The sequence below is a fragment of the Poeciliopsis prolifica genome, unplaced genomic scaffold, assembly GCF_027474105.1.
Source record: "Poeciliopsis prolifica strain line A6 unplaced genomic scaffold, Auburn_PproV2 SCAFFOLD005, whole genome shotgun sequence".
Lineage (NCBI taxonomy): Eukaryota > Metazoa > Chordata > Actinopteri > Cyprinodontiformes > Poeciliidae > Poeciliopsis > Poeciliopsis prolifica.
This window is the reverse complement of record NW_026562380.1, coordinates 9,120,135-9,143,706: the sequence shown is the minus strand read 5'-3', so window position 1 is coordinate 9,143,706 and position 23,572 is coordinate 9,120,135. Positions and strand designations below refer to the sequence as shown.

At 41.4% G+C, this 23,572-nt stretch overlaps 1 protein-coding gene across 4 annotated transcripts in view; it reads right to left on the bottom strand.

Moving 5' to 3' along the window:
* LOC129360181 (slit homolog 1 protein-like) overlaps window positions 1–23,572 on the bottom strand; it is a 95,751-nt gene that overhangs the window by 8,577 nt on the left and 63,602 nt on the right. For 2 of the 4 annotated variants that reach the window (XM_055030308.1, XM_055030310.1), the window contains exons 10-25: window positions 20,055–20,126; window positions 17,630–17,701; window positions 17,473–17,544; window positions 17,167–17,310; window positions 15,693–15,856; window positions 14,832–14,855; window positions 11,432–11,576; window positions 11,265–11,339; window positions 11,048–11,191; window positions 10,818–10,961; window positions 10,567–10,733; window positions 8,584–8,716; window positions 5,577–5,645; window positions 5,417–5,488; window positions 5,234–5,305; window positions 1,011–1,082 (exon numbers count right to left, since the gene is read on the bottom strand). In XM_055030308.1, the coding sequence (XP_054886283.1) occupies window positions 1,011–1,082; window positions 5,234–5,305; window positions 5,417–5,488; window positions 5,577–5,645; window positions 8,584–8,716; window positions 10,567–10,733; window positions 10,818–10,961; window positions 11,048–11,191; window positions 11,265–11,339; window positions 11,432–11,576; window positions 14,832–14,855; window positions 15,693–15,856; window positions 17,167–17,310; window positions 17,473–17,544; window positions 17,630–17,701; window positions 20,055–20,126 (1,641 nt within the window). The remainder of the gene's footprint in view (window positions 1–1,010; window positions 1,083–5,233; window positions 5,306–5,416; window positions 5,489–5,576; window positions 5,646–8,583; window positions 8,717–10,566; window positions 10,734–10,817; window positions 10,962–11,047; window positions 11,192–11,264; window positions 11,340–11,431; window positions 11,577–14,831; window positions 14,856–15,692; window positions 15,857–17,166; window positions 17,311–17,472; window positions 17,545–17,629; window positions 17,702–20,054; window positions 20,127–23,572) is intronic. The other 2 variants (XM_055030309.1, XM_055030311.1) reach the window with 1 other exon arrangement.

The following is a 23,572-nucleotide window of genomic DNA, read 5'->3' as shown; positions in this document are numbered from 1 at the left end:
CTGTTCCATTACTGAGGAACACAGGCTCATCTTTCAAGCTGGGCCAATAGCTGACACCTGACATCTGCTAACATGAAAGCCACTTGACTGTGACTGCAGATCAATGGCTTCCTCTCTATCCACTCCTCGGTCCAAATTTCACGCAGCCTCGATTTGTGTACTACTTCCCACAAAATGTCTTTGTCTGGCTGCCTTTTCTCTCCTGCTCTGGTCTTGATTGTTTTATTGATCCCTAACAATCAAGGGAAGATGAGGATATTTAGAGAGGATGCCAAAGGTCGAAGATGTCCTTTTTTTTAAGACAATCTAACAGCTACACTGCGAACAGAAAGAGGCACATAGACATGAATAAGCACTTAAAGGACACAGACTGAATGCTTTAGAGATGTGGCAGAGAGAAGCGACATTTTCTCTGGCTTGTGTTGCCAGAGAAAATGATTACAGACTGATTGGCTTGCACAGAGAAAGCCAAACTTTAAGTCAAAGTATGAAGCTATGTGATAGTATTTCATATGATTAACAAACTCAGATGTACAGTGTCTTGCAAACTCAGTGATACCCTTAAAATCTTTTCACATTTTGCCCCTTCACGATAATTGCATCATCCAAAAATAGAGAGCTTGGCATAACTGGAAACAAACCAAGGCTATCCAACGAACCTAACAGGACGGCCAAGGACAGTGTTAATCAGATAAGAAGCCAAGAAGCCAATGGTAATTCTGGAGCAGCTCCAGAAATCCAAGCAAATGTAGCAAAAGGTGGTTCTACAAATTACTCACTTACAGGGAGGGGGATGCTGGTGAAGTTTAGATTTCAAATGTGAAAAAGAAAAGAATCATATATGGTCTACTGTTTTTTTGCTCATCACATTTATATGGTGATCTATTTCTGATCTATTGGAAAATATCCCATCAATATACATACATTAAATTCTGTTGATGTAATATGACAAATTGTATGTTAGGTACTGTAAGCTGCTGAGGAGCGCGAAAACGATTGTCAATACTTACAAATGGGAGAGGGCGGACACATCGTTGAATATGCCATCTGGAAGCTCTGAGATTTCATTGCCATGAAGAGACCTGAAAAAAAAAGAAAGTTGTCAAAGAACATCAAGGAACAAAATGCATTTCTGAAAATAAAATATACATTTCTCCATCCTTCAAAAACACAAATCTCGGTTATTAAAATAATTTATTTTTTACAATTGGCAACTTGTAAAATGCTGCTTGAAAACTGCAAAAATCACACAAATAGGAAAAAACAAATAACCTGGAAAACTATTGTCTGGCCCACTGCTATGCATTTCTTTTTTTTTTTTTTTTTTAACAAATCAAACTGGAAATATCAGGAAAAACCTTCAGGGAGATTCCACTGTTGTGTGCTGGTGGTTCTTATTTCTGGCAAAGCTTTGTGCAGCTGGCAAAAATATGAGGCTCTGAGAGTCTGGACCAGCCTGGTGTCAAGTTTCTTTGTGTGTTTGGTTGGCAGGGCACACTCAGAGAGAGGGGTGGGGGGATGTAACCGTTCCAACACATGAAGCAAAGTTAAAACAGTCAAGCTAATCATATTCATCCTGTCAATAGGGATTTTGTATTAATGTGCAAATACATCTGCATACATTTTTGTTCGTTCAGTCTATTTTGCATCTAGTCTGATTTTCCTGTCATTTCAGGAGCACCCCTGCGGGCGTCAAGCCTCCAGGGCTTAATGGTCTGCTGATTGATGACAGCCATAATCTAACAGGTCATTACCACCTCAAATCCTCAGATGACCACAAGCTTATGTTACCACCAATCAGTCCGCACTAACAATACATGACACATCTGGGATGAAGAGATTTGTTGTGTGAACAGTTTCCGAATTGCAACTTCCTGCATTGTTTGATGTCTCAAGTAGAGCTGAGCTGTGGAAGAGCTGGAGGAAAGTTTGCCAGTGTAAATATACAGTGGAACTGGAGGGAAAATATACAGTGTAACATGTAGGAGTCAACATGTTTATTAGCCTGTGTGCCGTAGAGAATGCTTATTAGTGCAAAGTGAGTGGGTGGTTTGTTGTAGTCAGAGGATACAGAGGCCGTGAAGCAAGCAGTGTGGCAACCATGAGAAACCTAGAGGGAAAAAAGGAGTCAGGGAGGTTCCAGGAAGCAGCCTAAGCTGCTGCTAAATTCCTTTTTTGCTTTTCTGTTTCAAATCACAATGTCAGTCCGTAGCCCCTGCTACTTATGGTTCTACTACCAATACCAGGCTTAATATATGCTTTCAAAAATTACCTGTGTAATTCCTAAGGCTTAAAATCATTTTCATGTGGTACAATAGAAAATTTCATTGGTGCACACTGAAGGGCAGTTGTTCCAATTGAGCATTTACATATGTGTACAAGTTTAGAAAATCAATCATAAAGCAGCAAATCAATGCGATTTAAGCATCAGAATGGAAAAGGATGTGTATTCACCCAGATGGGGCTGCCAGACATTTTCAGCACAGAAAACTGAGGTTGCAGTTCAATTAGATTTCAGCTTTGAAATTTAGATTCTAGGGTAAGAACTTAGCGTGAACAGGAAAAAAAAAGCATGGATCTTTCTGCCTTGTGATGGTGGCAAAGGGGGGTCCTTGTTACCATGTGACCATACTTTAAGCACTACCTGAAGTGCTCTAGCTGACTTCAACTCAACTTTGTCTACTTTGGTGGAACCAAAATGTTGTCCTATGGTTGTTCACCTGCTGCCACTTACTGCCTTGTTACAATGTGTATTCCCTGAGCTTTATGGTCTCTACCTTCCCTGGGCCAATTCATGCCAGACTTCACTTTCTCTTCTGTTATTTCTCTTATCTTACACTTTCATATCACTGTGCCACTCAAGTCGTCAATGGCCACGCCCTGACGCTGTTTCATCTCACACACCTCACACCTAATACCCAGCAGGCCAATTAGCAGCTTATTAATCTGTAGCTCAAACCGCAACTGACACACACACACATATACACACTTTTAATCAGTCCCAACCCCAATCGCGCCACATGTATGCCAGGCTCCGACCATGGCTCTGTTTGAAGAACAGAGCGTTAATGATTCTTCTCCTTTTTACTGCTGTGTAAAGTCAAAGGTGCAGCTTTATTAAGGCTTTGGCACCTCAGCATGTGTGAGAACATGCGAGTGCGTCCTGCTCGTAGTTGAAGTTGGCGTCTCCCTACGGTTTTGAAGAAGCTTCCAATGTTGAACTTTGAACCCTTTGTGGGGTCTTAAAATTGAAACTATTAAACAGACCTCATTGTGGTTTTACATTAGCGGCACCACAAAGCCTTGATTTGTGAAAACATGAACACCGACTGACATTTAATAGGAGACTCATGATTGAAACATCAGTTTTCTGCTTCACTTGGACTCCTGTCTGACTGATTGAGACACCGAGGTAGACTAGACTGAGTGTGTGAACAGGTCTGACTGTGTGTGTACTCCTGAGTCTGCATGGTGTGTGCGGGTGGGAGGGCCTCACATGGCGTCTCGCGCGCTCGCTCCGGGACTATTTCAGAGGCGAAGGTGGCGTGAGTGAGCCAGTGCAGAAATAAGGGACACAGCTTCATTAGAGATCAAAAGGAGCATGCTTGGGGTAGCAAGGCGGCATCGGCTAATGATGGCTGAGCTTCACTCTCATTCATTCAGCTAAAGGGCTTTATGCTTTGTGTCTCATTACGATACAGAGCCTTATTCGAATCCTGCCGTAAAAAGGGGGCTTTGTTGAAGCTTTGTTGTCAGTAATAAAAAAGTGTGCCTGCTATGAGCACACATGGAAGGCTAAGAAGTCAACTCCCCCACACACACACTAACAGGCTTGCCGTCTACAGATCACAAGCATGAGGACTATTCAAGCTGATATAAACATATACACACAAACCCATACACAGTTTCATAAAGAAGGCTGCAGGACCTGGTCTCAATTTCTCCTCAAAGAACTGAACAGCAGATTGGAGTCAGAAGGTTGCTGCTTTATGCAGCTGCTGTATCTTTGTATGCACTTCCAAACACTGGTTTAATTTCGTCATTGTTCTGTCCAACTCATTTACTTTCTGCTCTGCAGTTATTTAGCAGCCCATGGTCACTGAGAGTGCACAACGACCTTGTGACTTCATAAAAGTCCTGAGACAGAGTTGGATGCATTACAGTTACCAGGCCAAACAAATTCTCTTGTAATCAGTGTCAGAGTGATTTTACACAGTAGTGGCCCATGCTCTACCCTTATTGCGAGGTATTGATGAGCTCGAGCTGCTAAGACACAAATAAGAAGATTGGGAAAGATGTCTGAAACGGAGGCTTGACTGGGGGTAGAAATCGGAACAAGATCTTGGCTGCTACCCCCATAGCTGCCATTTAGACAGAGAAAATAGGTCGGAGTGTGTGAGTGTGTGTGTGTGTGTATGAGTGAATTCAAAAGCTGTCAGAACTGTTTAGACAGATTCAGTCCTCGGGAGTCAATCAAAGATTCTCTGCATCTGCACAACTATTGCTGAAGTCAGCAGGCGCTTCAGAAATGTCCTCCTTAATGACTTGTTTGACCTAAAAGTGTTTCCTGTCTGGTTTCAGTCTGTTATCTGTTTCCACAAACTCAGTTGGTAACAATGAAGCTTTTGATTGGAACTAAGTACTGAAAAATGCATGAAAGACTGCAGTTTTCTTTTATTCAACAAAGAAATAGAAAGGTAATTAAAATTATATTGTAAAAAAGTAAAACTAAATGCAGTACAAGTTGACCTTTAACATGTTTTGTCACTTCATGACCATGAATTTCAATATATTTTATTAGATTTTTAGAAAGTGAAATGAGGCATTCATTTTCTGACCCACCTAAATGAAAGCTTGTGCAAAATGAACTCCGCACAATCATGAACATACTGTCCCTGTTCTAAAACATGTTGGCAACTTCATGCTTTGGGGATACTGTTCTCCAGCATAATCAAAGAACTTGGTGAGAGTTAATGTGAAAATGGATGGAAATAAACACAGTATAGTTCTAGAAGAAAACATGTCACAGGCTGGAAAATCCCCCACTGTCACATAAAATCCCATGTGGTTTCGGGGTAGAGCTTGGCGTTCTAAAGTAATGAATTGTGAAAAACGTCCAAGTGATCAGACTATTTTTGCAAGGCAGTGTACAGACAGATTGGTATGTAATATAGTAAAAGAATATACACAACATGGAGATAAAGTATTTAACCTCATCTATAAATAAACTCACAGCAGTCGCAGTGAATGCAGTCCACTAAAAGCCATTTTGGGTATACAGCGCAGAGAGTTGTAGCTCAGGATTCTGCAGATAAAAAAAAACACATCACACATGTAAAATAACTTTTTTTTCCCTTTTTAACTTTTATAACCAAAATTTAACAACTTTTTCTTCTGGCAACTAATCAGGACTTACAAAGTGGTCAGTTGACTCATGTTAGCAAAGGATGAGTTGCTCAGAGAGTTGATTTTGTTGTTGCTCAGGTCACTTAAAGGAAAGTTCAGAAAAAAGTAAACATATTTACTATGATGTTGCATGCAGCTTTTATAGTATAGGGAGGCAGAGAAAGGCTTACACCAGCTGTAGGTATTTGAAGGAAGACAGCTCCTTAGGAACAACACTGAACTGGTTGCCATCAAGATACCTAAACAAGGAGACACAAGAATTTTCATTTCAGTGGAATCCAAAATAGTTTATTAGTACAGCCTGAATTCACCAAAATTTTCTAAAGTCACTTTACACAACAAACAGATCTACAGTTAGGGCCAGAAATATTTGGACAGTAACACAATTTTCGTGAGTTGGGCTCTGCATGCCACCACATTGGATTTGAAATGAAACCTCTACAACAGAATTCAAGTGCAGATTGTAACGTTTAATTTAAAGGGTTGAACAAAAATATGTGATAGAAATGTAGGAATTGTACACATTTGTTTACAAACACTCCACATTTTAGGAGCTCAAAAGTAATTGGACATATAAACATAACCCAAACAAAAAAGTTTTTTCTCAATATTTTGTTGCGAATCCTTTGGAGGCAATCACTGCCTTAAGTCTGGAACCCATGGACATCACCAAACGCTGGGTTTCCTCCTTCTTAATGCTTTCCCAGGCCTTTACAGCCGCAGCCTTCAGGTCTTGCTTGTTAGTGGGTCTTTCCGTCTGAAGTCTGGATTTGAGGAAGTGAAATGCATGCTCAATTGGGTTAAGATCTGGTGATTGACTTGGCCATTGCAGAATATTCCACCTTTTTGCTCTCATGAACTCCTGGGTAGCTTTGGCTGTATGCTTGGGGTCATTATCCATCTGTACTGTGAAGCGCCGTCCAATCAACTTTGCAGCATTTGGCTGAATCTGGGCTGACAGTATATCCCGGTACACTTCAGAATTCATCCGGCTACTCTTGTCTGCTGTTATGTCATCAATAAACACAAGTGACCCAGTGCCATTGAAAGCCATGCATGCCCATGCCATCACGTTGCCTCCACCATGTTTTACAGAGGATGTGGTGTGCCTGGGATCATGTGCCGTTCCCTTTCTTCTCCAAACTTTTTTCTTCCCATCATTCTGGTACAGGTTGATCTTTGTCTCATCTGTCCATAGAATACTTTTCCAGAACTGGGCTGGCTTCTTGAGGTGTTTTTGGGCAAATTTAACTCTGGCCTGTCTATTTTTGGAATTGATGAATGGTTTGCATCTACATGTGAACCCTTTGTATTTGCTTTCATGGAGTCTTCTCTTTACTGTTGACTTAGAGACAGATACACTACTTCCTGAGAGTGTTCTGGACCTCAGTTGATGTTGTGAACTGGTTCTTCTTCATCAAAGAAAGTATGGGGCGATCATCCACTACTGTTGTCTTCCGTGGACGCCGAGGCATTTTTGAGTTCCCAAGCTCACCAGTCAATTCCTTTTTCCTCAGAATGTACCCGACTGTTGATTTTGCTACTCCAAGCATGTCTGCTATCTCTGTGATGGATTTTTTCCTTTTTTTCAGCCTCAGGATGTTCTGCTTCACCTCAATTGAGAGCTCCTTTGACCGCATGTTGTCTGGTCACAGCAACAGCTTCCAAATGCAAACCCACACACCTGGAAACAACCCCACCTTTTAACTACTTACTTGATTACAGGTTAACGAGGGAAAGGCCTTTTGAGTTATTTGCAGCCTTTGGAGTCCATTGTCCAATTACTTTTGGTCCCTTGAAAAAGAGGAGGCTCTGCATTACAAAGCTATGATTCCTAAACCCTTTCTCCGATTTGGATGTGGAAACTCTCATATTGCAGCTGGGAGTGTGCACTTTCAGCCCATATTATATATAAATTGTATTTCTGAACATATTTTTGTCAACAGCTAAAATAACAAAACCTGTGTCACTGTCCAAATATTTCTGGCCCTAACTGTAATTTATATTCAGTACATTATGCCACTAGGTAAAAAAAAATGCCATTTGAGTAAATCCTGCATTGACTCCAGCAATATTCTAAAATGGCTTATTTTAGAATATTAATACCCATTAACATCAGGGTATCACTTCCATAAGGTATGGTAGTAATTTACTCCCATGTTGGACAAGAAGAAGCAGAATATTGCTCTCCGTATGCACTTTATGTGAACTTCTCTGATTGTAATGTATGGGATGTATCTCTTTAAATATGAACTAGGAAAATGAGGTAATGATGAAACAGTCACTGATCCCAGCACTTCTACTTGTGACTGTGATACAAAGACTGGTGCATGTGATAACAGTCGAGGCAAATTCAACATTATGCCTGTAAGGAGGCAATCAGCCCTCTGACTGCTAACACAAAGTCCTACATGCAAACTGTCATGTTGATAAATGGCTCATTTGAGGGCAGCCCCCCCTGAGCAGAACTCCAGGCTCCTGCTATTGTTGTTGACTGCACAGAAGGTGGGAAGGGCAGCGGCTGGAGTACAGGGGGGAGGGGAGCAGTTAGTTTGCAGGCCTTTAGGTTCAGAGGTAATGAGAGGTAATGATGGCGCAGAGGACACTTGGGATAATGATGGAGTAGCAAACTCTCCAGATGACAAGATGAAAGCCCTGAACAGAGGGGTACACCTGGTCACACCTGCTGGGACAATGACAGGCCTTAAGGCTTGCTCAGCGTGTGTGTGCATCACAAGAACCAAATGAGGCAGTATTGGAAAGTTCCAGACTTGTTCCATTTCCTCCCCTTTCCATTGAAAACTGCTCATTAAAATGTCCTGTTGCTCCCCTTTGCACTCATGGACAGGCTTCTGGCCCTATCACAAATATGCACACACACACACACACACACACACTCTCTCAGACATCCTTGGCTCTGAGTGTGAGAGTGACATCAGTGCCCAGAGGGCAACAAGGATCACAGAAGACGAAAAAGAATGTCTGGGAGAATGACTGCAGGGTTTATTGACTATATTCCCCTCCTTCAAGCGATGAGATGTTTTGTTACCTTTCACTTGTTCTTCAAGTGTTAAAACCTCCCTGTTGCTGTTTTTCACATAATCTCCCTCGGGTTTAGACGAAAACAACAGAAGTAGAAGATCTGGCGTCAAAGTAAATCAATGCCGAGACACTTACAGTTCAGTCACATTCCTGGGGATGCCTTTGGGTAGTATGTGGAGATGCTTATTGCTGCAGCGCACCACAGTCTCTAGGCAAGAACACTCGCTGGGACACTGGGGTCGAGGAACACAGCTTGACTCCTCTTGGCCTGGTAAAAATATAAAGTCAGTAACCAGGACAGAAGTCATGCTAAAAAACATGCAACAGCACTTTACTTATAGAGAAAATATCAATCATAATTAAGATATAGATTGTGTGGACCTACTCAACTATTTTTTCTGTGACAAAATGCTGGACTAATATCTTTTGCAAACATATGCAAACATACCTTTGTAAAAGATGGGTAAAAAACTTTGACACATTGTGGGTCAGTGGGGATGAATAACACAATTTTAAGAAATAGTTGCTTTTGAATCAAATAATTGGCTTCACAATTAATAGGGAATTTACTAATCCACTTAAAATAAATTTTACCAAAGGTCTTAAACTAAAACATCAACAAATTTCCTTTTAGAAGTTTACAATTTTCTGTATTCCTGACAGAGAGGCTTCTGTCTTCTAACTACTCACTACTGAGCTGGAAAAGGACCAACATTTGTCTTTCCTCCATTCATGGTAGGAAGGATAATCTGGCAGACAAATAAATAAATAAATAAATCTCTTAAGTCCTCTATTATGGAAATGGATCAAAAAATGGGGGTCACGGTGTCACCGGGTTTCAATTACACACCAACCAGTTGATTGGGAAAGTAGCCAGATTATTCTTTTTTTTTTTTTGCCAATAAACACACCATGGATATGAAACAACGGATGAAAATGATAAAAAAATAAATAAAAAAGTGGAAAAGTACCTCATGACTGTGGTTAAGTATGATGGATTATCTATTGTACTGTGGGTCAGTTTCTCTTCCCAAAGCCGTGGATATTATCCTGTTTACGTGCGTAATAACACTAATACCAGCTCTGCCAGAAACCTAAACTTATGGCTAAATTAACAAAAACATAATCCCGTAGACACAGAATCAACCTTCTTTCAACCCAGTCTTCAGACAGACTGAAATGGTTCGGAAAACCTGTAGATGAGCTGAAGAGGAAAAGCATAAGTGAGGACCCTGGACTATGTATTACCCAAAGAGATTATTAAAGAGAAACGGCTAAAGATCTTAATGCTCCAGCCTTGTAAAATTTTATAGCACAGGTTTTATTAGTACTTTCCATTCAGAAAACGGTGGTTGTGCAGAAGTATAAATAATTGTGCTGCCAGGGATTTTGTTAAAAACAATTATTCTTAACAAGACTTTAACCTATGTAATGAATCACTGTACTCAAAATAGAGGTAAAATTTTACAACAAGTTTCAGTGTGTGATTACACTCCTGCCATAATGGATGAATCCGCATTAAGGCTTTTTACACATTTTTACCAGGGGAACCGTTAAAAGGGATGGCACTGTAGCTGAAAAACAAGATATCACAGTAAAAGCTGGTGAAGCCATGGAGAAAAGTAAAAAATAGAAGAGCAAAGCAGAGCAGGGAATGGGAGGACTCCCTAACGTGATATCGATCAACAGGAGCAAAGAATGGAAGCTGCCTGAGGCCCAAAGACAAGCCTAGCAGTCATTCAGGTGCAAATAGGCTGACTCGTCAATAAGACAAACAGCTCAATACTATAACTGCACTCAGCGCTGGATCGACCAGCAGCTTAGGAACTGCTGAAGCAATCTATTCAGCAAACAAAAGAGTCACACAATAGTGGCCATTATTCAGGATGAGTCCAGATACTTTCGGCAGGTCTTGTTCAAAGTGATTGTGGGAAGGAGGGAGATGTTAAAATCTTTAAGTCCAACCCCAGAAGTCAGCTAAACACAAAATGAAGGATGTCTATGATATTGGCAAAACAACTCTCCCTTCAAGAAGAGAAATAACTCAATATAGAGAAGATGCTGTTGTAATTTGCATAGCGACTTACAGAAAAAGTTAACTTAAAACATGGCACCCACCTTCCTCACAGCGAAAATCTGGCAGAGCTACATCCTGGAGGGGAATCTCCTTTAAGAAGGCCGGGCGCTGGCAGCGAGGGTTACCTGTCACAATCTTTCTGCTCCTCAGCCAATCACCAAGCCACGCCAACCGACAGTCGCAGTTGAAGGAGTTGGCCAAGAGGTTTCTGAAGGAATGATAGAGCAAAAGGGGTTCAGAGCAACAAAACCAGAAATGCCAGAACAAAACTATAGATGACAAAGAGTCTTACAGAGTAGAGAGAGTCTGCAGCGTGTCAAAGGCCCCAGGAGTAATGGTGGTCAGATGGTTGTCATATAGAGACAGCAAACGGACATTGTGAAGCCCGGTGAAACTGTCGTTGTGAACACAACTGATTTTGTTGTTCCTCAACATCCTATGAATATGACAAAAGCAGAAAGAACTATCAGCTGTTTTCATGGATTTTAATTGTTCGATGTCACATGGTCGTATGTTACTCACAGCATGCGAAGTCCCTCGAGGCCTCGGAACATCCCGCTTCGGACTGAGTCAATTTGATTGGCTGTAAGGTGAAGCTCAAAGACGGACGATGCACCTTCAAAAGCTCCATCCTCAATTTCTGTGATCTTATTGTTACTCAGGTTACTGTGGTTAAAAAAATGTCTATGTTACAATTACACGTTGTATTTAGAGGATGATGATAAACAGTTTTACTCACATTTTCTTGAGTTGGGAAAGGTTCTTAAACACACCGGTAGCCTCAAGAGTTGTGAGTTCATTATTGTTAAGGCGGCTGAAGAGGATGAGATATATTGTTTAAAAATGTCAACACTTAACACAGATTTCTCCCTGCAATTTCAAGAGAGAAAGAAAGCAATTCCTTACAGTTCAGCTGTGGATGCAGGGATGTGCTCAGGGATCCTGGTGAGTTTCAGGTTGGAGCAGTCCACTACGTTGGACTCACAACGACACTTGGGTGGACACACAGGATCAGTGTTGCAGACATTATTCAAATGGGTGTCTTCTGTACCTGAAGGAAATAAAATGTGAACATACTGTTACTCTCAATGGACAACTCACTAAGTATGCTTGTTTAATGCCTTCTTCAAGGAAGTGGTAAATTAGCTAATCCCATAACAGCAAAGCAATCCATTTGGGGATCTTGACCTGCTGATCTATTGGGTAAGGGAAAAGACTCCCTTACAAAATACAATTTCTGCACACACAACACACCGAGCCTTGAGATGTTTAGGTGACAAAACCAGCAGCAGATGACCACACTGGGTGCTCTGTCTGTTAGCTGTGAACGGAAAACTGAGGTTGTGGTTCCAACAGTGTTAACAAAATAGGACAATGACAGCCTGGAGAAATATTGCTGCTAAATTTCAATTGCTCACAGTGAGATCTCAATGATGGGGTCTGAATTTGTCATGAAAGCATGGGTAGATCCTAAGTTGTATCAAGTGTTCAGGTTAGTGGCGATGCGGTGGAGTGGAAGATATTTTTGGGTTGTACTGCTTTCTGATCATATTTTAAACACCAGATCCTACGTGAGTATTGGTATGACCACTATGTACCCATCTTCTAATGGCTATTTAAAAGTGGATCCACCTTGGTTTATCAAGGTGTACCTAATAAATTGACTGGTGAGCAAACAACAAAATAACCCTTAAGTAAAATTCTTTCTCCATTAAATGCATGGTCACATGATCACTTTCTTTATACATGGTCCTGCTGTGACCCAAGTGGGACTCTTGGTGTAGAGATCTCCTCTACACCAGAAGTCTTTATAGACATCTTGCTATATGTCTACTTCTCCAGAATGAGGACAGATAAATTGATGAAGGAGAGTTATTCCAAAGAAGCAACCGAGTGGAAGCAGTGGGATAAAAAGAAAGTAGATCAGGCTGCTCAGATTCAGTGACGCAGAGCGCTCAAAAGGATGGATGTTGAGGGAAAGGTACGAAGGGAGTGAAGCTGAAGGCAAAAGGTCGATACATTAAAGAAGGAAAAAATATGTAAAATGGGATAAATGAAAGAGAAATGCAAATGTGTTGTGTTAGAGACCTTATAAAAAAAAGAGCAAGAGTGGAACCGCAAAGGGAGTGTGTGATGCTTTGCTGAACCCCCTCTGTCTATGAATAGACGTTACGTGCCAAAAAGTGTGCTGTCGGTTACATCATGGCTTCTCAATAATGGATCAGCACTGGGAGTTACTTAGAACAATGTGTCTGTGTCTCTGCATCTCTGCATTGTGTCTCAGTGCAAATGCTCCATTTAGAGGGTACAGCCCAGGATTTTCTGTTGGTACATTGCTTGGTGTGCCATTCTGTTTTGCAGCGGTGCAGAAATATGCAAGAGTTTAAAGATGACGTCAGTGGGACACCGTGGGGAGCACAAACCACATTCGTGGACTGGAAAACCATAAATAAATGATATGGTTGAGTATCATCAAAAAAAATCTACCCAAATAAAAGGAAATAAGGATTACAAACCACAGCCTAATCCTAAACCCTAATCAATGACATTGAGAGAATTGCATTTAGGGAAACAAATTACACATCTTTCCTACATAAAGACTTTTTTCCAAAATAGTGTCACTTCTCTATTGTGGCTAAGTGGAGGCTGCAGACAGATGTAGCAACACTAGTCATTAAGAAACTTTCTCTTGTTCACCCAGACAACAGGAATAGGCATTTCCTGCTCCAGAGGAAGCAATGAAAGTACAAGGAAAGGTCTTTGATCTTGAGGATGTGGAGGAGCCAGGGGAGATTTCGTGAGCCTGAGTCATCGTCAGCGTCACAAGTGCGTGGCAGTGACACTTTTACTGTTGGCAGATTTACACAAAAGTGCAAAAAGCAGAAAGCAGTAGAATGTTTTTTTTTTCTTTTCCCCGCTTTGAGACACAAAATGACTCATCACTGGATGTGTAGAAGTTATCTTATCTCCCTGCAGTGTGGTTGTTTATTAGCAATGTGTTCTGCACTCATGGACTTTGTCTTTAGAGCTTGAATGTACAAACGGTGGGGGATTTTATTAACATTGATGGAGGGTGAAATTGTCATTAATCGCACTCCACTTTGATCTCTCCAGTGCTTTCAAAGTACTCCCATTTGTTCTGTAAGTCAGCTCAGAGCTTTATCTTAACTTTGCACATTCATTTACAAAGAGCAAGCTGTACTGGTATTGACAATGAATCAACCAAGCATACACAGCAAGATTAGCTCTCACAAACACAGACTTTGACACACATCACTGCTCCTCCAAGTTATTTTCTTGGAAGTGTTCGTGTTAAGGAGTCCGGAAACATCCCCTGATAGGAATCTCAGTCCTCTGGTGGGCTTTATTTGCTTTAGCTTTGCTGATATACAGAGGGCACACTTTCTTTCTCCTCTTTTCTCAGCTCTCTCTGCGACTTTTTCTTTTGGTGACTGTCCAAAAGCCAAAGCAAAGACACACTTCCTTTGGACCCAAACTGCTGGGACCGTTAGGAAAACAGACCCTATATATGTGTTCACTCATATTAATCACAGCTACAAGTATGTTCAGTTGAAACCAGATATTTACATGCAGTACATGAAAGGAACTCTGAACTATAAAATAAATCAATCCAAATATTTCCATTGCTCCTGAAAGAAGTGGTGTAACAAAATGCAGTTTGTGGGCCTCCTTGCTTAAAATACAACTTTTCAGCTCTGCCTACAAATTTTATATGGGACTGAGATCAGAATTTTGTGATGGCTACTTTAAAGAGGATATATAACACATTTTCAACTAGTCAAGTAACTTGTTACCTTCAGCTGAAGTAAAAGTAACAGCATATCAAAAGTAACTAAGTGAATTTGATATCGCTCGTTGACGCCTGGAAACTTGACCTCCGTCTCTTTAAGATGCATCACAACAATGCTTCTCCATAATGTTGTTACACAAAATAAGATATTTTGTCATTATCATGAAAGCGTTACTTTTCTCCCACTTTACTAAACTCACTGGAGTTTCTGGCTGTAATGTGACAAACTGGAAGTTTAATGGTCTTAGATAATTCTGCAAAGCACAGAAGACGACATGAACCAGAAGCAAAACACAAAGTAACTTCTTTATATATTATCCCTGTTTTGTTAAAGGTCTGGTAATTCCAGTGCTAAAGGAATCATTGCAAAATGACAAAACTGCAACGGAAGGATTTCATGAAAGGCAATGGGGAAAAAAACAATGATATCACTACAAGTAGCAAAGCTTCACAGTGAGAAATAATGATAGGTGTGAAAATTTACAAGCAACTCACCTGGGATGACGTACTGCTCTTTGGCTGTGATGGAGGAAAAACAGAGGGACGGATGTCAGTGAGGTCAGATGTGCCTAGCCGTGTCACTGCTATGCATCAAAACAGTCATATATAGATGCTATATATGACGGCACATGATCAAACAGTGAAGCCAGTGTCTCCATATTGTTCATGGCAATATGGAGGAACTAGTGGCAAAGTACAAAGGTGGTAAATATTTTGCTGTTGCTAAGGAAGAGAGGCATGAAGGAAAAACGGACAGTGAGAAAGAAAGGCACATGAAAGACAGGACATTGTGAAAAGGAAGGGAGGTGGGGGGGACAATCAAAAGCAAAACATGGAATCCTTTTTTCATCAGATCTCGCCAAACAAACAAGGCTATAAAGAAGTGTTAAACCTCAGCAGTGCCTGGTTCCAGGCAGCACAGTACAGTGCATAAACACAATAGTGGGCGCGAGGAGGGGGGAGTCAGGAAGATGGAGGCAAAGTGAAAGAAACCTGAGCCTGATGATGGCCAGGTATTCAAACTCTAGCATCTAACTCTCCCTTCAACTGATCCCAACTCTCTGTGGTGTGCATGTAAAACCTGATTCTTGTTCTGGATATACAGGAACAGCGGAGAGAAATAATGCCAACCTCCTCAGCTTAGTCTGACAAGAGGGACTGACTGAGGAGTACCAGCACAGGTCTTGGTAGCTCTAATAAACCATCTTATGAGCAATGATCACAGATTAAATACTAAGGAAGCAACAAGTTTGTAGTCCTGGAAAACTGAAGGTAAGGAAAAAGATGGAAAGCAGAGACAACAAAGCCTGTTAGAAAGGTAAAAAAAACCCTACATGTCTGGAGACATGGGCCTACCTGAGCAGCGGAACTTCTTGCTCTTAATTTGTCCGATTCTTTTGTTTGCGAGACGGCGTGGACTGGCACAGCGGGCGCCACTGGTCTCGATCGGGTTGGAGCGGAGGTAGTCTGCAAGCCACTTCAGATTGCAGTCACAAATGAACGGGTTCTGTGCCAGGTGACTGGAGGAAGATAAATGAGTACACAAAAAGATGATTAAATAGAAATCAAACATTTATTTGGTATTTTGTGTCACTTAGTTTTTTTATTTAGTCATCAGCAGCAAAACTGGCACTTGATATAAAGCTAAAAGTCGCAGGGCTCCGCATCCATAGTTTCCACTCTAAACCAGTGATTTATTATGTATAATTTTAACATGCCAGCTGGTACATGTTGAAGCGAAAAACCTTCTGAGACACTTAATGGAGCCTCTGAAGGTAGAGTACCACAGAATATAGTTATTAAAATCACTACTATTACTGACATGACTTTAGTTTGACAAACAGGATAGTAAATTGTTGGCTGAATACATGCTCTATCTGATATCCCTAAATAAAATGCAACACTACCAATTCTATTCAGAAGTCCGTTAGAAAGTAGTCTGCCTGGGTGTAATTCAATATTATTATAAATACAGATGTTCTGAGAAGGCCTCAGAGGTTTCTTAGAGAACATTATTGAGAAAACAGCTTCATGATGACCAAGGAACACAGCAGACAGATCAAAGATAAAGTTGGGCAGAGGTCCAAAGTAGGGTTAGGTTATAAAACAATATCCCGAGCTTTGTACATCTCACAGAGCAATACTATTTCTTAAGAACAGAGAAGTTGGTCAGAGTTATGACACAGAGGAAAACCTGAAACAAATCTGTTTAAGGCAGATTTGGGCCTGGGGCAGAAGTTCACCATCCTGCAGGGCAACAGTCCTAAACAGTCAGCCAAAGCTGGAAAGGTTTAGATTGAAACAACTTAACGTGCTAGAATGATCCAGCCAAAGTATAGACATAAACTGTATTGAAACTTGACTTGAAAACTGCTGTTCACACGAGTTTGAGCTATTTTGTAAAGGATCTCCATTTGCAATACATGCGCAGTATGTCCAAACATGGCTCAAAATACACAGTTTTCAATTTTCTTTCATAAACTAAAAATATTTTAACACAAGGTTTTCTTTTTTCCCCTTCCTCTTTCTGGTGCTAATTTACTTTGTGTTGATAAATTGTATAAAAACCCAATGAAGTCCATTTCATGTTGCGGTTTGTAACATAACAAACTAAAAAAGTTTGGGAAAGGCATGATATTTTAGATTGTTGATTTCCAGGCTGCAGCATGTGCATGCTTAGAAAATAAATGCTTTTCACTTTACACTTTGTAATTCAATTTCTGTGTGGGTGCACACTCCAGTAAGTAAACGACTCCTGTGTTGCCTCATGTTTTATAGTAAAGGGCTGAGCATGTGTCAGAGTGAGTAAATCTGTTTGTGTTTGACTCACAGGGTTTGAATAGCTCGAAGTGAAGTGAAGGTGCCCTTGGCAAGAGTTTGAATCTTGTTATCATACAGCGATAGCAGGGAGAGATTTTGCAGATCCTGGAAGGCATTGGCACGAACGCAATGAATCTTATTGGCATTCAGCAGCCTAAAAAAGGAGAGGGAATAAGTGGGGGGAAGAGAGGGAGGCAGCTTGTCAAAATGTTTCTGAATATACCTGGAAAAATCCAAGCAAAGTTTATTTGAAAGTCATTCCTGGTATTCAGTACGTCTGGAGAGTATCAGCAAAGTGCACAAGAGTTCGACTTACAGCAGTTGCAAAGAGTAGAGGCCGTCAAACACACCCTTCGGCAGGTCGGTGATCTTATTTCCATACAGCACACTGAGGATTCGTGGCAAGCGTTTTAGACACAGTAAACTCCAATCAAGCGGATTTTTATGCTCCAACTGAGCTTTGTACAACTTACAGGGAGTTGAGAGAGCGAAGACCCTGGAAGGCATCAGGAGCTATCTCTGAGATCTGGTTGTTGCTCAGGTCTCTGCGTAGAAGAACAGAGTATCAGACTTAGAACTGAGGAACAATTGACAAAATTTTACCCACATAGGAAGGGTGCCAGATACTGAAGTGTAAACTGGATGAACATAGGTGCCAGCCCACTTCATAGCACTATTTATAAACAGAACCTTGCAGTTAATCTTAACATATACTTGGATTATTTGTGGCCTAACAAAATGTATAAGAATGTGATGGCTGAGGGCTGAAATCCAAAACAAGATACAGTAGACTGCCTCGGAACATCACCAATTTTAATAGGATCCACAGGCCTCTCCCCACAGGATAACCACTAAGCCTCTGTACCAATGTGCGCCTGTCTGTGTGAGTAAATGCAAAAGTAAATGAAGAACAGTGGGAGAGAAAGGGAGAAAGACATATGGAGAAAGAGACTTAATGGAGTATGTAGATTCAACTCCAGCCGACTTGATACCTTTGAAGGAAAATCATCATGTGGTGAGGAGGGGGGATGTTCCCTCATTTGGGGGTAACAGCTAAATAAGGAGCCATTTGTCTTTTTGCAAGTGCTGAGGTTTCCTGGAAATGAAATCGAAGTTTGGGGGCCAACATATGCAACGGTGTGTGTCTGTAAACTCAGACACTGTAGTGTTTGTGTATATGTCGGCGTGTGAGGGCTGTTTTAGCATCCCTGTCTAAAGGAGTGGTTCATGTGTAGGTCATTCAAACTGAGGCAAGGTGGAAGAAAATGTGCGTGGGTGGCTTAACTGGTGCAAAGGTTAGCTGAGGCTTCAACTAAGGAATGAAAATGCACATAAAACTCATGAATTAACCCTTTAATTGTATAAATGATTAATTTAGCATTTTTTCCACATTTTGATGCACAGTTACTGTCTACACACTGTTTAGAGAGGAGTTGGACACAACCAGTATTAAGTGTCCATAGCTAGGTGGATCAACACAGACATGTAGACATACAGTGAGTGTAAAATGCAGAATCAGCAGCTCCAACAGCAGTAGCAGGTTTGTTTAACAGAAGAGATGGATAAGACCATTTCTAATAAAGTCTGGTTCAGGTTTCATTAAGTTTAATAAAAATATTTACATTCTAACTACAAACCATTTGGGAAGATTTTTGTTTTTGCAACGTATTAATGAAGTGTTCTTTCCAAATATCGTTGACTCTAGGAAACTCATGACACAATCTCACTTATAATTATTTTGCAGTGTCCAGTTTCTTAAAACATATAACTATCCTGGTCAAGTGGAACTGAATTTAGCAGAAAACAGCAGCGTTTATTTTCCTTTTAAATGTGATTCAACCCTTCCAGTATGTAGGATGCAATGAAATGTTCATGCAATAACTGTAAATAGAAACCCAAGGAATGTTTCATTTTTTTCCCCTCTCGTCTTGTTTCAACCGCAAACTTAATGAGACAATTTATTAAAGCTTATACCTTGTAGACAAATGAATGAAATAGTAGACTCGTGTAGAATTGTGATGTGACTTGAAAAGGTTATATGGTTTCCAACATTTTTTTTGCAAATGAAAGTATGAAAATTGTGATGTGCAAAACTTTTCAGCCCTCACGAGTCAGGTGGCTGTGAGCTCACTAAATTGGGAAAAGTTTAATGAGAATAAATACTTCAGCAACATAAACTGTCAAGGATGTTTGGTTTGTTAGCTAAAATACTATCAACTTAAATGTTCACCATAATCCCTTTTCAGTTTGAACTACAAAAACTTTCCTTTAACATTTCCCTGCACCTACAATAAAATTTGAGTCATTGCAGACTGTCTCTTGGACTTAATTCACCTGATCTCATCCTGTCTCCGTCCCTGGAGTTGAGCTGTAAAATCATGAAGAATCTTTAAAAAAATAGGCAGAGAAACTCCTTGACCTTCCTGTTCCTCCATCTCCCTGCTGGTATGTAAGTCAGACCTCATGGTGTTGGAGGTTTGGCTGGCTGGCTGGCATTTGCTGGCAAGGTGACCGAACAGCTGGCTCAACCACTAACTTGACATTGTTCACTCCCAGAGAGAGCGAGAGGTTTCAGCCCTCGTTCCAGCTCTCCCTCCATCCCCTCATCATCCCTCCAGCCGGGAACAGACAGAGTGGACAAAGTGCTAGCCAGGGGAATACCAGCAGGCAGCGATGAAAAATGAGACCTGCTATTATGAACATGTACGACTGAAGCTAGCGCCACCCCAAGCCTGAGAACAGGACTACGTTCTCAAGCTGCAGACAAAATATAAAGATAGCATGGTCCTTGGAAATGGAATGACAGGACTTGCCAATTGTTGCTTCTTTTTCCAGCCACCAAAGTTTTGTTCCCATCTGTATAACTTAGCCCTGAGGGGAACGTTCTGCTGTACTTACATCCTGCGCAGCTTCTTGTAGGGAGAGAAGGTTCCAGGAGGAACAGACTTAATCCCGTTCTGCTCCAGACGTCTGGGAGGGAGAAGAGAGGTGACACAATTAGCTAACCAAACAATAGCATTTTCCATGGCAACAGAGCTGAGTAATCACCTCTGACCCTTGGTGATTGGGCTGATTATATTAACGGAGATCTATTTCGCAGTTGTAATAGGTCCAGGCACACTGGAGTCATAACATCCACAGAACCAATAAACATTCTCAACACTAAAGTGATGTGGAAAAGGACTGGAGGGGAAAAGGCTCAATCTTGCTTTTCGTGAGGGTGTTAAGGCCTTCAGCTATAAGACGTATTTCATCCTGATTTAACATTTACAGTTTCCAGCACGTATGAGCTCATGAAATCAATAATGATCTCACTCGTTCATGTGAACGCCGCTGCTGTCCCTTGGGTGTTTGCAAAGTGTCCGCAGAAATCTTTGCAGTGGGGTAAAATATTACCTCTTTGAGTTTTTTATTTTTTTTCCCTGTGTGAACTCAGGAGAAGTTGACACTGACAGGATTTGACAAAGCTCACCATAAAACACCTGTCAGAGCTCAAAATTAATACACAGACAAACACACGCTTGGCCATCTAGAACAGAGCGGCAACAGGCTCTAATCAGCGTCAGATGGTCCCACAGAAACAGAATCTTCTAAACCCCATTAGCATGGGCATACACGTGTTGTTTCGGGCTGCTGCTCAGGACCCAGCTCAGCCCCCCAGAACAAATCTCCACTGAACCTGGCAGAGGGCTGTTTATCTGCAGGTCAGTTCACAGCTTTTAAAACTGTCCTTACTGGGGCTTAGAAGGGCCCAGAGGAAGCCAGCTGCAGGCCTGTCTGGTTTGTTGTAGCTCTGCGCCTTCCTGCAGGGGGAACTGGCTACAGACCAGCAGCACATGGGCCTGTATGGGCTGCGGTGGCCCCATGGCCGCGAAGGCATCTAAACATCATTAGACCGCTATTTGTCGCCACAGAAAAATGGGAAATGTTCTTAAATCTTCTGTAAGTTTGGAAGCAGATTTAACCACCAGCTTCTTCAGTATTCAACGTCTTGGCGCAGAAACGTTTCTCCATGATTTAATTAGTCATTTCGGATTTAACTACATGCCTCTCAGGCCTCTTGGATTGTGTTTTGTTTATGTCTACTCATGGGGGGGTAAATGTTTTGTTAGACTCTGGCCACAGTCATTTAGCAGTTCTGAGCTTCCAACATTTTTCAATCAGGACTCTTTCCCTCCGCCCCCCTTCAAATGAGCGTCCCTCGCCTATGGAGTGATATGGGAGCGCAATTGGCATTCCTCGGATAACGGCGACTCGAGACCACAGATTCCTGCGGCGGACATGATCCCCCGTTCTGTTTTTGTCTGGCTGCCCCAGTATGAGTGGAGTGACAGCACTGTGGTTCCTCTGCCCTAACCATGCGGCAGCGTGCTGGACCAAGTGGCTTTAGTGCCTTCTCTCATCAACCAGTCTGTCTCACTGGTCCAAACCAGTCTGGCACTATGCACAAACGCGTTTTCGTGTCGGTGCACTTATGTCCCTCCATCCCATGGTATTCTGGGTGTGTTAACACATAGAACGCTGAATCCGTTTGAGTCACACACCCTGACTCAATGTTCTAGCTTTCCCATTGTTGCTCTTTGCTGATCGATGTGAGCAAGCGACTGAATCCTTGCAATCGACAAAGAAGCGCCTTTTTTCCGTTTGTTAAAGGAGAAAACAAGGAAAAATCTCCCAGAGTTGCCTGCAGAAGGAAAATCAATGGTTCCCGTCCAATTTGTCAGCCAGAACACGTGTGTGACTGCCTGTGAGTTGGTGTTTGTGTCAATCCAATCAATGCTCGTCATCCTTTTCATCAGGAACTGAGCAGGGTTTTCATTATAGGGAAACACATTACGCCTCCGGGTATTCAACTAGTGTGTGCAGGAGTCAGAAATAAATGCAGGACCACAGCAGTGCAGATAAAAGGCAAAGGGAAAGTTTTATGGCAGAGCTTGTCAGAGCAAACAGAGACTATGATGCATAATAATCCACTGTGGTGGTGTTTAGGCTTACCAGATCTTGTTTCACGAGAAAAAGAATACAGAAAGCTGCTAGAAACCTCAGAGCCATAAATGCAACACTCATTAGGGTGGAGGTGGGTAGGTGGAGGTTGGGGGGTGGTGGTTATCGCAATTTCTTAGATTTATACATAATGAGAGCAGCATGCATGCATCTTTTGTGTGTACGTGATTTTGCGAGAGGCTCATTAACAAGGCATTAGGCCAGCCTCGATATGCAGCAACCTGCCAAGCTGTAACTGAAGCTGATTTTATAATGAACTTCAAGCACAGATCAAACCTACTGCACTGAGTTATTGAACCAACCCCCCTGACCACCCTCATGCTTTCCATTTTAATTCACTTTTACTGTGAATGCAGCTCCGTAAACTTGTCCTTAATGATTGGGCCGAATGGGAAAACAGCTGAAAAGATAGAGAAAAGATAGAGAAGGGAAAGTAAAGTAAAATAAAAAACGTCCTGGGAATTCTGGCTCTAAGGTAAAGGTTCTGATGGACAAGAGAGAAGGAATGCACATGATATAAGGGCTTGTCTTGAAAACATAAATCAGAACATTGAAAGGTTTATATGCAGGGCAGATTTAAGTACCAATTACATGCAAAGGGCTGGGAAAGTTTTAAAATGCCAGCGCTCATCTGCTGTGCAGAGAGCGCCCACCGTCTATAAAACGCATGCATGATAAATTCATCTTTCAACTGTCTCCCTGTTCTCCCATTAGAGATGCTCTCTGGTCACTGTGCTCACAGAACACACTGGTACAGTTTCTTGTAAAAGCATCCTGATAAAAAAAAAGCATTAAAATGGTAGAATTGTGAAGTGGAAAGGTCTTTTACATTTTTTCTACAACAAAAATAGATTTCTGGTTTGTCTCAACCATCAAGAGTCTGAAGGTGTTCTCAAGATGTTTTATAGCCTCTCCCTAACTTTTTCAGGATTCCTCGTTGTTTAGCTGTATCCGGCTTCCAATCGACTCCGACTAGATTCCCTGGCCATGAAATCAACCCTTCATTATGATGCTTCCACCAAGACGTTTAACTGTCAACACAGTTTGTTCATAGCATTTTGCACAAAGGCCCAACAGTTCGCCTGTATTTTCCTCTGATTGCTATTCTGATTAATGATCTACGTGATTAATGATCTACTTGCCTTTGCCTGGTCTGTCATTAGAGGTGAACAGCTTAGTAGGTTTGTTGGTCTGCTACATAAAAACTTTGGGCGATTTAACCTGACTAAATAGCAAAAAAGTACAAGGATAAGTAAATAAATCTTTTATTGTACTTGAGAAGTCCAAAACCATGGAAAAACTGCATCTGGGAATTTTATGTTTTGTGGCTTGTGGAACATTACAAAGGTTGAAGCCAATTTCATATGATCCTGGGAATCAAAATACAGACTTTATACCCTTATAACACAATA